The sequence below is a fragment of the Anser cygnoides genome, chromosome 13 (genome assembly GCF_040182565.1).
Source record: "Anser cygnoides isolate HZ-2024a breed goose chromosome 13, Taihu_goose_T2T_genome, whole genome shotgun sequence".
In the NCBI taxonomy this organism is placed as follows: domain Eukaryota; kingdom Metazoa; phylum Chordata; class Aves; order Anseriformes; family Anatidae; genus Anser; species Anser cygnoides.
In genome coordinates, this window is record NC_089885.1 from 14,064,735 (window position 1) to 14,078,024 (window position 13,290).

A 13,290-nucleotide genomic window follows, 5' to 3' on the forward strand; every position below is an offset into this window, starting at 1 on the left:
GAAGCTTATGATTCTGGCAGACAATGTTGCGTATTAAATACAAACCAGCCAGCAATTACCGAACATAAAAAACTTATTCAATCATAAAAAAATACTATAATTCATCACCACAGACTTTTTACATAGTTATAAATAATAAATAGCATAACACAGTAGATTACAAACGGATTTATTTTGCCCCGTTAAAGTCTTTAAAAAGTAAAATCTCTATTGTCTTTCCTCAGACTGCCCAAAGTACTGTATCAAGACTAGTCATAGTCCAAATGTAACTCCTTAGCCAAACAAATTTGCAGAGCTTGTATTCAATCTAAATTTTAAGGTCTCTCCTTACAAATCAAACGTTCACTTTGCCATTTGCCCTGCCTATTACGAAGGCATAAACGCTGTGGGTAGCAGCTTCAAAAGTCACTGCGTAGGCTGCCACCTCACAGCGTGGTTCGGACTGCCCACAGCACCTTGCAACGGAGCACACACCTTGGAAAGGAACGCTAAGGAAAGCAGCATTGACGACAGAATCTGGTAAGCACTCTATAAACAAGCTGTACACAAAGGACTTCCCTCCCCCCCCCCCCTCTGGTTTACATTCCATAATTCTGTAACAATGTCCCCTAAGGCACAAAAATACCTGTGACCTCAATGCCACAGGAGACATTGATGGTGCCATACATGTTCTCCTACACAGTAGTTTAAATAACTTAGTTATCTGCACTGTATGTCTTAGATCGAGGCATGGATTAATTTTCCTTGGCCAAATGTTGCTGATTATTGACCGTATTTTCATATAGTCCGTAGGACGAAGGATCTGGGGAGAAAACTATGCAGCTATTTCGATCACGTTCATTCGTAGAATATTGTTATTTCTTCACCGATGGCAAAAGTGGCAGTCGTTAGTTTTTTTTTTTTTTCTTTTTTTAATGTAATAGAGTGAGATTTCCAGACCCATTGTGGTCTCCTGTAACAAAAGTGACTAGCAGCACTAAGAAAATTTTGTTTTCTCCCTTCTGCAAAAAGAATTTGAGGCTAGTGACTAAAGAAAAAAAAAAAAGCAAGAATAGTTTTACTTAATGGTTGAAGTGCCAGACAATAAATTAGTATTTTCAAATCCTTTCGAACCAAATTATTTCCCTAGACATAGTGACCACGATAATGATAGAAGTATTTTCCTAAAAATTGCAACACTAATAGGTAGATACCTATCTCGGAATCAAAAAGTGTATGCAAGTTCTTGAAAGCAAGAAGTTAGTATAATCTGAGCAGACATCTTGTTTAAAAAATAAATCCGCAAAACCAGACATTAATATGGTCTACAATGTCCATTAAATGGATAAATCAAAATCACTGGAAAGTTGCCAAGGATTACAGTTACACTAATTTTCCATGTAATAATCCTCATGTTAACGGTTCAAGGATCAGAGTTCGTTTCTCTGTACGAGTGTACAGTAAGGGAACAGCACAGCCAAACACTGACTCAGAACTGATTAAGTCACTTAGGTGAGAGATCATCCATCAAAATGAATGAAGAGCACGAATTTGAACACGTTACTGGAGACTCTGTGGTTATGCTGCCTTTAGTCAGTGAATCAGAGGAAGAGCCAACACTGCTGCTACTCCCATCAAGTATGTCTGAAGACAGGCTGAGGAAAAAGAAAATGGTTATTTAGTAACACAGGCACCATGAATTTGTCTACAAAGCTAATGTTCTTTTTCTCCTTTGTAGGAAAGATGTAGGAGACATATACTACCACTCAGTCTTTACTCCAAGACTGGCAGCCCTGAAGACTCCTTGTTTTCTGTAGCATGTTATATGTATATTCATGCTCCTTAAGGGAATGAGGAGCAGAATTTTATTTTTTTTTTTTAACATGCAGAATAAATTACTGCTCTGATTTTAATCGGTTATAGAAAGGAGATGACAACTAACAAGCAAAATCTTAAAAGGTTACATGAAAGAAATAACAAGAATCTAATCAGCAATGCAGCATAGACGTCATTAATTAGCTATTATGTTTTTAAATGTTACGTTACTCAAAGCAAGATTTTGAAATGCATTTTTCCTTTTTAAGTAAGGAATTACTCTGTTTGGATTCTGAAGTCTTGATACATGATTCCAGACAGCTTGTAAAAAAAGATGCTTTTGTAATTTAGCTGGAAGTAAAATGAACAAAATATTTCTAGGTCCCAACTCCATAGGTATATTGAAATTCTAGTAATGCAGAGCTGATATTTTAGAATACTTAGTATCTGACTTCTGACAAAATATTCAGCTTTTTATGATCATAATACAGAAATGAGACAGACTTAACACTAAAAATCTTGAACTTGTCAATATGAACTATGTGACTGCAGCAACTATTCACACACATTATCTAGGCATTCAGGTAAGTGCCAGAGATACTATACAATCACTGCCTACGAAATACTGAAATGATGAAGCATCTTCAGATGAAGTAACTTCGCTAATGAACTAATCGGGATTTGTAACAACTATATTCAGAACAACAGTTTTGATACACAAAGTCCAGGCTAGTGTCTGCTCAGGAAGGACTGATCAAATGGGCAGGAACATTATCACACTACACCATCACAGAATTCCCAGTAACACATATATGCAAGCTATATGCAAAATACTTTTTTCTGAAGAACAGAAAGATTGGTATAGATGCACATTTCCCTGGTTTGGCAGTTTAGGGCACGCAATATTTTACCATGAACTGAGATCTGTCAGATGTGTAACATCTGGAGAAAGCATGTTGGTTGTTCCTTGAAAAAGTCTCTTTGGCTGACTTTCAGTTTCCATTTCACCTAAAGAAAATAGTGCAAATAATCAAACTCACTTGAGTCTCTGGAATGTCCATTTAATATTTGTCTATTGTAAGAGAAAAGTTTGTCCCATAATAGAGCAAGCTTGCATTTATGACATGGTTAAGTCCTCTAGTTCAGAGAACCAAGCACTCAGATAATACATGAATTTTATGCTAGCTGTTGTTTAATCATCTAGTCCATTCTTTAACTAATGCTTTGGCAGTATCTGACAGGCTACAGTGAAAGATCTCAAAGACACAAGAACAGGCACTTGCTAAGTTCAGACTACAATCAAACAAAATAATCTAAAGCAAACTAATTACTGTGGCATAATTTTAAGCAAGCAGTTGAGATAAGGCAACTGACATATCCCAAAATCTGGAGATTAAAATTCTTAGTGATTACGGAAATAGAAATGCCAGCTCGGTACACAGTTTCGCCCTCCTGAGTACAACAAATACTTAAACGTATGTACACTTTTACATAAAAGCTGAATAGAAAAAAATGAGCATGTGTATGCATTTCCAATTACTCATCATGGATCAGACTTTGTACCTGTAATCATCTACTGACATTAAAAGATTAAACATGATGGGGAGAATTCATAAGGCCTGTTTAGTATAATCCGCCCTGAGAATGAGCTAGCTCATTAATAGCTTCTGTATAATAGACATTTTGAAATACCAAGAACTTGCAGATAACAAGCTTAAAAGAAAACCCTCTCAGCTACAATATACTTTAATTTTCAGCTTGGCAGCAAAAACACAGGAAACGGAAATAACTTTGTCTTTTTACCTACCAGCAGCTGCAGTGTCAGCTTGAAAATCTGACAGAAGCTAAGCATTTCAGTAAAACAGTATCTATTTATGTTAGGCAACAGAATCCTACTACCATTCATTTTATACAAGACTGATAACACCCCAAGTTTATTTCCTTTAGCACCCCCCCCTTTTTTTTAAAGGAAGGAATGACAACTTCCATCAAGCAGAATGGGAAAAAAAAGACATTCAATACTTGGTCTTATATGTAAGTGAAGAAAACGTAAAACAACAATTTAAGTAACACTTTCAACACTTGAAACTTCACAAAGACAAGGCTGCACTGCACAGCGCAATTAGTATTAATTCCCTATTGCAGTGAAATGTTCTCAAATGCTTGATGCAGTTAGGAAAATAAATTAGGTTCATTTATACAGATTAGGTATTTTAAAATTATGTAACATTTTGAACTATTCCTTGATATTTCCAGTAAAAACCCCGTATCTCCACCTTGTAGAAGATGCCCACCAGAGCACACAGACAGGGTGAGGAAAGCCTGCCGTTTACCTGTTCTGTTTTTAATACATTTTACAATTGTACACAAGCTATTTTAAGTAAAACATCACAGCATGAATATCTACTCCCTGTTTATCACTGAGCTTCATACACTTTTGTTCATTTTTTAATGATTCTAAAATTCACAGGAATTAATTGCCAAGACGGTATTGACATCTATGAGAAAATATTTCCTTCTCCCTTGTCAATCCAATTAGGCTACACTCTTTATCTGACAGGACAAGCAGTCAGTCCAAAAAAAAAAAAAAAGACAACTTTTCCTGAAGGCTAAATCATATATCTAAGTCTTGTAAAATAAAATGACATGCTTTTGGTGCATTTAAGAACGCGTAAGCAAAAAAAAAACACAGATATCCAGAAAGGCTAAACGTAGCTAGAGGCACACTTGTACATGTTAATCTTACAGTTCCACTACAGCCAGTACAGATAATTGTTCTAGGATGTAGTTTGAATATCCTTAACACAGACTACTGTCAAAAAAGAATGCAGTTTTCCTCATTCAGGAGGAAACCTCTTGAAATTCAACAAAGGCAAATAAATGCAGCGTCCTGCAGCTGGGGAAGAATAACCACCCCCCCAAGCACCAGTACAGGCTGGGGGCTGACCTGCTGGAAAGCAGCTCCGCAGAGAGGGACGCGGGAGTCCTGGTACACAGCAGGCTGACCACGAGGCAGCAATGGGCCCTTGTGGCCAAGAGTATCCTGAGGTGCATTGGGAAGAGCACTGCCAGGTCAAGAGAGGCGGTTCTCCCCCTCTGCTCAGCACTGGTGAGGCCTCAGCTGGAGTAGCTCCTGAAGCAAGTCCAGCTAAGGGCTACTAAAATTATAAGGAACTGAAGCATCTCTTATATAAGGAAAGACTGAGGCAGCCAGGTCTGTTCGGCCTGGAGAAGAGAAGGCTTCACATCTTTACTCTGAGGGGGACTGAGCACTGGAACAGGATGTCAGGGAAAGCTGTGGAGTCTCCTTCCCTGGTGATCATTCAAAAGCCTGTCTGGACACAACCCTGGGTAATGTGCTCTAGGGGATCCTGCCTCAGCAGGGGTGGGGTTGGACTATGCCACCTCCAGTGATCCCTTCCAACCTCAACCATTCTCTGATTCTGTAAAAGAACAACGATCTGCCCTGCTCTCGCCTCTCTCTCTCTCACCTTCTGAACTTTTATAGTAAAAACAAACATTCAGTACTAAGTTTAGAAGATATTGCGTGATAAGCAACATTCCTTGGATGATCTGAAGGGTGTGCACCGCACAGTGGTAACTCTTAGGAATGCCAGGGCTCACAAATATTCACAAACATTTAACGTGATGTGGAATAAAGTTTGCCTCTTTCAAGCAGTAGCTGTTTTAATGTTTTTCATTCTTGTATTTTAGACTAGCTACTTTACATTATGTTTGTAAATTACAACTGGTAAATTCCAGTTCACCATGGACACAAGCACATTTTATTTACAGGAAAACAACAAAGAGAAAAATGTATCTTCCTGCTGCAAAACTACATCCATACTAAAGCATCTGACAATGTAAATACACATACCTTTTCTTTTAATGGGGCCAAGAACACTAGGCCTGATACAGTTGATTGGACTTTGACTCCTCCTGCTAGAGAAAACATTGATAGTAAAGGTTCCAAGTTTGAACACCACCATACTTAGCACCAAATCAACACAACCATATATCAAATGTTTGTTAAAGCTATTCCTGTATAACTGGAATGCTTAGGGAATCTGAATACACAAAGAAATGTTGCCTATTAGAGCAGATCATCTGCCATAGAAAATTTGTTGAAGTTTTCTATGGTCTTCTCCTTCTCTTAGTACATGCTCACTTCAAGCCATCTCTATCTTCAGTATAATATCTACATAAAATTGACATAGTGACAAATTAATGAAGCTCACTTGAAGGACCAAGGAATTTCCTCACAAGATACAAAGTCTAGTTTAAAGTTGACTCAGATTCTTGTAAGAACACTCATGTAAAGCTACTGTTGGTAAAGAATGAACTTGCAGAGCATTTTTACATGGTAATGCTTCAGCTATTCTAAAAATGAAGCCTCTTTTAATGCTTTGGCATCAGCATTAACTATCTTTATGCTAGCCTTGGAATTTAAGCCAATGTATACCTGTTGCTTTCAGAAGTTACTTACTTGGAGAATCGCCTTGTTGGACTGGGAATAGGACTTGGAGGTAATCCATTACTGCTCACAAACATTTGCAATGATGGTGAAAAACATTGCTGCAGAATAAATTACATAAAGATGATTCAGAATTCCCTTTTAAATACTTAAGTGTCACTCCCCCAATCAAAATACCCCCAATTAAAGAAAACCTAGTAACAGAATAAGGCAGAAATGATTAAACACAATCTTAGAGGAATTAAACTTAACTTGCAGAAATACACTGGCTAATGCAATACTGCTCAGATTAATCTGAAATTCAAAACCATATGAAATCCAAAATATTTAAATAGACTGTTTTCTAAATAAAACTGTTGCTTCTGTTCTTCCCTTTACAGTTAGAAATAGCAGTACAGTACTCAGGACTTACTTTTTTCCAAGACATTTGTTATGCAAACCAGCTGAGTTTACTCAAAATATCTGAAAATACCTGAAAATTTAACACAATCTGCCAGAGCAGAACAGACTATTTAGCTCTGTGATCCTGTAGCTTATTTGATCTTAGCCCGTGAATACCCAAAGCTAAGCACACAAATATTTCTGTCAAGTTCACTATTACTATACAGTTCCTATTCCAAAGGTACAGGATGAGCTTCCAGCACTAGTGTTGTACTAGGAACAGGACTGCAATAAAACAATAGCAGTACAAAAGCAGAACCACAAAAAAAGGCTGAGAACAAGGTCAGGCAGCCCACCTTTAAACACAGTTACCATTTTTTCTGTGCTAACATTTCAGTTTTCCCATCCTTACTGAAAAAAGCAGTTTATCCAAGATTCACCTTTTTCCTTTTCCAGCATTTGCTATCAGTCTTCAGTGCAAATTAAGCATGCCCAAATTTGAGCTGAGTCCTTCAGTGAGTTTATGCCTTCCTTTCCATAGCCAATATATTACTCCTCCTCACCACACAGATTTGCAGCTTCTGATATTTGTCTACTCTCTTCCTCTCCACATACAATACGTTCAGATTTTGGTGCTTCTTCCCCAGCATGCCTCAATTATGCAGTTGAAGATCATGTCCGTATATGATTACTACAATGACCTCTTCTAGCTTCCCTGGAACCAGAATCCTAACCACCCAAACATTACACAGATAGCAGCAAGTGAAAACATGCAGTGTGAAAGAAATAGCACACTGCTTAAACTCTGCAGGCTCTAAGATAAGCATCTGATTCTTAGAAAACAGTAATATGTGGATTTGGGTTGGGTTTTGTCATTGCTGGTTTTTAAACTGTCAGTCTGTGAAGTTTCACATCTTCACAGTTCACCTTCACTGAAAATTCTAAAATGTGTTTTCTGTTTGGTGTTTCACTTATCCTACCTTTCCTATTCCTCTTGTAGGCGAAGGTGCCGGCGAAACTGGAATGAAGTCTATTCTCTTTGGGGAGGAAGATTTCTCAGACTTGTCCAAGTCATTGTCACTCTGTAAATACAAAAGTTTCAAACTTCACAGTTGCACAAGGCATTACCTTAGAATCCAAGCTACAACCTTCCATGGAAAGTTGTTAGGCCAAGTACGCAAAAGAGCTAAAACAGATGAACTTCAGTTTATCTTAGATTATTTCCACAGTTACTCCTCTCTTTCCCTTAAATTCATCAGTTGAGCGTAGAAGTGGAATTAAATATGAAACATCTATAAAGAGATTACCAGGCTCAAGCTTTCCTCCCATGATTGGCTTATCTGCATTGCTGTTTGCACTTCCCTAGAATACAAAAAATCCCATCAGTAGCTACAAAGAGGATAACTGACTATTTTATCATCTTGTTTCAGTAACACTCACCTTTCGTGTGCAGTTTCTCTGTTCATTAAATCCACTCCTTCTTCCTGCAGGAGATAAACATTCTAAGTTTTTCTATAACATCTGTTCATCACAGGTACTTAGAATAATACTCGTGATTCAGTAATTTGCTTTTAGAATTGAAATATGGACAGTAGGAGCTCTCCAGAAAGAAAAACTGCTACAAACCTACCTCAGCATTCCTCTTAAGGAAACAGCACTCCAAAAATGCAAGGTAGTTGAAACATGACAACAATAAGCCTTGCAATGACACTTCCATGTTGAAATTAAATCTTTTTTAGCTCTGTTTCCTCTAATACTTGAAAAACTCAATAGGAAAGAAACTCGCATTATATAAGTATTTCAGTATTATCTAAATGCTTTTTATTCTGTTACTAAATATATAGTTAAAAACCTCACTTACCCTTCTGATCTGATGAAGTCGACTACTAGGAATACGAATGGGAGATGATGACAGCAACTGAAAAAAAGTGACAGCCACCATGATTAAATCGCAAACCAACAGCTTGCATCCACCCTTACACCTACATTTCTGTTGAATTAAAAATGAGCTGTACAACTACATGTGGATGACTCAAATAATGTTGCAAAATGAAAACACTGACCTTCAAAAGAAAAGACTAGTTTTACTACTTACAAATTCATTCTGTCACTCTGCAAGCGGTGCTGATCTCAGAGTTGCACGCTCTTAGTATCTCAAGTGCACAAACGGCTGTACGTGCCATTTAAGCAAGAGAGGGATTATAAATAAAACTGAGAATATTATTTAATTCCCTACTGTCTAGAACAAGATGACAGACCCCTGTACTAACTTACTCAATCAGCTCACTTTTATAGAGCGTTTCAGCTCCGTCTTCAACAGCATTCTGTAAACCTTTACTTTTGCAATTGCAAAGTATCTTATGCATCTAATCCCTCTGAACCTTTGGCTAGTGCCACATACAAACAGCCAACAGTTCTCACTCAGGATGCCCATGCGTCTGTCTACCTGACACCTACTATTTGAGTTCCAAAGTTTTGGAGTCTGCTTTTAAACATACCTCGTAACAAAAGACTTTGAACTAAAACTCCATCTCATTTTTTCTGAACAAGATAAAAAACACAGAAGTAACACGTATTTTAGGACTTCACATTCCACAGGTTTGAGAAAAACAATTTAATTTTCACTACCCTTGGGTGAGAGAGAAAAAAAAAGAGCAGAAGAGAGCACATAGCTGAGCACAAGCTGACAATAAAGAAAGGGAGAAAAGTGAAATGTAACATCTTTGAAAAATCAAGTAACTGCACTACTGTACCCTAACAGATTTATAACAGGGGGCAGAATATCACCCAGGATATAAAACTCTTCTTCATGTGATTCTCTGATGTCTAGTGTCCAGCCTTTGCAAAAAAAAAAAAAAAAAGTGGCCTCATGAAAAAGACAGGTCAATGGAGTATTGCAAATCCCTCTCTTCCGTTTTTACAACAAATTAAAAGAACCATTCAAGACTTTCAATTGTTATAGCAGTTTTCTTTTCCTATCCATGTTCAGGTCCAAATTAACATTAAGATGGTACTTAATACCAGAAATCACTCATGGCTCCAGATATTGTTCCGTTCTTGGATATATACAGCTAATGCACAAGCGTTATTTTATTGTAGGCAGTAGCTGCAGGTGAAAAATGCATATTCTGCACTCTGGAATCTTGCTCTGACGCTTAGCGCAAACACAAATCAAGTTTAACTTCATTTCTCCAGCCCAATTACTTCTTGTTAGGTGTAAACAAAACATGCTTAAGATTCCTTACCATACTGTGACGGCTCATAACTGTTGTACTGTTCCTGCGAGTTCGCAACACGTAAGGCTGAAAAACCTGCGAGTTGTCACTGCAGGAAGACAAAAAAAAAAAAAGGCTTTGTGAGCAGCCTTCTAAGCTGTGCTTTCCTTAAAACTACGCAGTGCTACGGTACATACTCCCATCTCCAGTGCACAGCAAACATCCATTTTACTTCTACAGCTACACCGCCGTACCGAAGGCGGCTGGCTAGCGCTTCTCCTCGCAGGCCCACGGAGCTGTGCCGGGCACGGCTCTGCAGCTGCCAGAGCAGACGCGCCCCTCGCACTGCCAGGGCCGAGCGAGGCATCTCGGAGGCCTCCGGCGCAGCCCAGCCACCACGCAGGGCGCAGGGCGGGCTGGGGCCGGCACCAGGACCCCGCGGGCCCCGGGACGCTCCCAGGACGGCCGAGGGCTCCGGGCCCGGGCCCTGCAGAGCGGAGCGGTGCGGGCCGGGCCGGGCCCTGGGCCGCGCTCACCTGAGCCCGTGGATGAGGGGGGCGCTGTTGGATCTCCTCAGGCCGCCCCCGTCGCTCGGGGCCGCGGCGCTCCCCGGCGGCAGCTCCAGGTCCAGCTCCATTTTCTCCTGAGCCATCGCGGCTCCGGCCCCGGCCCCGGCCCCGGCTGCGGCTCGTCCCGCTCCGCCGCGACGCCCATTCACTGCCGGCGCCCGCCGCGGCTCCTCATCTCGCGCCGCCGCCGCCGCTCCCCACGGCGCGGTGCGGCCGCCCCTACAGGCCCCGCGGGCGGCGCCGCGGGCAGGGGCCGGGGGCGCGCCGGGCCCGCCGAGGGGGGCGGCCCCAGCAGCGCCCCATGCCGGGGGCAGCCCCTACAGGCCCCTACAGGCCCCTTCCCGGCCCCGCGGCTCCCGGGGCCGCCGCCGCCTGACGGACGGGACGGGACGGGAACGGGACAGGCGCGGAGGGCAGGGCACGGGAGCGGAGCGAGCGCCTCGGGCCCTACGCCCCCCGCAGCCCCAGCGCCGCCGCCCAGCGCGCATGCGCGGGAGGCAGGGCGGGGGCACAGCTCCCAGCTAACCGCCCGCCGCGGCGCACGCGTCCCGCCGCCGCCCGCCGCTACTGCGCATGCCCACGGGAACCGAGTCGGGCCCGAGCCCCGGCTTCGGCTCCGCTCGGGCTCCCGAGAGTCTCCGGAACGGGAGCGCGCGCCGATTGGCCGCCGGGGCGGGGCGTGTGTTTGAAATGGGCCAATGGGCGGCGGGGCGGTGGCTGCGGCACGCGGGAACGCGGCGTGCGGGGCCGCGGGTTCGAGTCCGGCGATGGCCGGGTCAGGAGGGGGAGGCAGCACGGGGAGGGCCTCGCAGCCCTGCCCGGCTTTGGGTCCTCTCTGTCCGCAACTTGAATCGCGCTGCCTTTTCTGGTCGGTCCCGAGTTTTGTTGTGCTGCTAAGGAATGTGATGTTTTTGATGAGTAATGAGAATGTGAACGTCTGCGCTGCCTCCAGAGACGTAGCACAAAGGTCACTCGGAGACAAGCAATTCCCATTCTTGGCTGTGTTTAAGCTTGGGACTGACCTTTCTCACTCAATTCCAAGCGCTTAAAATATTTCAGTTTGTGTTTTCTGATTGCTTTTTATTTTTTAAATATCTGTCTGTAATAACAGCTGCAATATACGCGTTTGTCTCTTCACGGTCCTTAACAGCATCGCATTCCAAAAAGTTTTTATTTCTTCTGGGAAATAGCTATTGTTTTTTTTTTTTTTCCAAGAGCGTTAAGCATAGAAAAAGGTGGTATGGAAAACTTTAAGTTCTTGCTATTTCAACTTTAAGTGCAAATATGGCTGCATAAATTATTCTGCTACTTGAAAAGGACTGAATGTAGATGATCTTAGATAACTGAGTACAACTGTCCATACAGTGTGCTATTTATTAGGTACCTGCTTGCATTTTTTGTCAATAAAGACTGAATCAAATGCTTTCCATTGTTCTGCGCTCAATGCAGGACTCTAATCAACTGTTTTTGTTGAAGTTTAGTATTTCTTGTGTTATACTGATGCTATTGAAGAACTTTGTGCCTACTGTGTATCTGAGATGACTTAACAGGGCCCACACATAGTACACTTAGAGTATTTTCAAGCTTTATCAATATGCTTCTATTGAAAAACGTGGAGACAAAGTTCCCTGCCTTGTATAATTGCAGAAGGAAAACCTTTTACAGCCTTGTGCCACTGCTTACGCTATGATATATTGTAGCCAGTAGTGACACGTTTCTGTGAGATGATACAGAATTCCTGTCTCCTCTGAAGATCAACAAGATAAGGTAAATAACCTAAAGCCTTATCATGCTTCATTTCTGGTAATTATGGTCAGTCTGTTTAACTGGAAAAATAGGATCTAGTACCTCAAGAGGAAAAAAAAAGCTGTTAATCACTTCTTACTGCCACCATTCACTAAAAGCAACACCATATTTTTAAGCTTTATTAAAGATCTTGCCCCATTCTCCTTGTCTAGTGCTTCAGCACAAGCACTTTATGACAGCTGAAGAGTGCCAAAAAGTCAATTTGAGTGAAAACAGCTAGCCTGGAATGGAAATATATTCATGCCTCTGTTGGCTCTGCTAATATAAAAAACACCTGCAAAATGTGACTACATCACGCAACTATGTGGGATTTTACTAGACAGCAAAAAGCTTCAAATGCTATGTACCTGGAAAAAGTCAACAGCATCCAAAATGTGGCTGAGAGCTCAAAAACACCTGCTTCACAGACTCAAATTTTGTAAGTGCCAGGCACCACCACCACAACCTGCTACCTGACCGGGGCTTTACTACAAGCTTGAGAACCTTAATGGGAACATATATGAAAGAAAGTGGTGGCCGTCCAGGTGGGCATCTAAGGCCTGGGAAGAGGAGGGTAACGAGGCGGAAAAAAGGGGATGTGGCTGTGGAAGAGCTGTGCTATGGAACAGAATGAGACGAAAGGCTGAAATGAGGAAATCACAAAGGTCTGAGTAAGAGAAACAGGGCAAATTACCATGGGAACAGGGATTAAGAACGGACAGAATATATTAAACAGAGCCTTGGGAGGGTACAGGTGAAGGATGGAAATTCAGCGTGGGGAAGCAGCGACGGGGAGAAAGATCATGATGCAGAGGGACGAGCGGGCACGAAGAGTTATGGCCTGGGTGACAAAGCAGGAATATTTTAAAATACCGGGGAAATATCCCAGCGGGTGGAATGCGCACAGCCGACTGAAGTTACAAAAATGCTATCTTGAATAATTTACTACGCGTGGGATTTATGGAAAAAAATGGTACTTATCTATAACCCGCCTTTCTTCTCCGCTTACTTTTGTTCGGAAAGCCTGCCTGCAAATCTCACCTGCAATGCAAACCGATGCAGAGACAGCCGA

The 13,290-nt window shown here is 41.8% G+C and overlaps 1 protein-coding gene and 1 non-coding gene across 3 annotated transcripts; both read right to left on the minus strand.

Moving 5' to 3' along the window:
- Positions 1-891: 891 nt before the first annotated feature.
- Positions 892-10,809, minus strand: PABIR2 (PABIR family member 2). 2 transcript variants are annotated; one of them, XM_067004935.1, is made up of 10 exons: positions 10,401-10,809; positions 9,895-9,973; positions 8,511-8,567; positions 8,090-8,133; positions 7,957-8,011; positions 7,630-7,731; positions 6,281-6,369; positions 5,672-5,733; positions 2,706-2,802; positions 892-1,634 (listed from the first exon to the last, which is right to left on the minus strand). In XM_067004935.1, the coding sequence occupies exons 1-10, from the start codon at positions 10,514-10,516 to the stop codon at positions 1,484-1,486; spliced, it is 852 nt and encodes a 283-aa protein (XP_066861036.1). In that variant the 5' UTR covers positions 10,517-10,809; the 3' UTR covers positions 892-1,483. The 2 variants fall into 2 exon arrangements, with proteins under 2 accessions (XP_066861036.1, XP_066861035.1); XM_067004934.1 differs by having other exon boundaries at positions 5,672-5,736; positions 10,401-10,807.
- LOC125184967 (small nucleolar RNA U109) lies at positions 1,721-1,868 on the minus strand. Its single transcript, XR_007169685.2, has one exon. It is a non-coding gene; the product is annotated as a small nucleolar RNA U109 (small nucleolar RNA).
- Positions 10,810-13,290: the final 2,481 nt, after the last annotated feature.

What these genes read in the sequence shown, in the direction of transcription:
- PABIR2 (XM_067004934.1), bottom strand. Translation starts at nt 10,516, where the DNA reads ATGGCTCAGGAGAAAATGGAGCTGGACCTGGAGCTGCCGCCGGGGAGC. An exon ending in CCCCTCATCCACGGGCTCAG is followed by an intron (nt 9,974 to 10,400) that starts GTGAGCGCGGCC and finishes GTCTTCCTGCAG; the next exon opens with TGACAACTCGCAGGTTTTTC. An exon ending in CCAACAAGGCGATTCTCCAA is followed by an intron (nt 5,737 to 6,280) that starts GTAAGTAACTTC and finishes TGTTTTCTCTAG; the next exon opens with CAGGAGGAGTCAAAGTCCAA.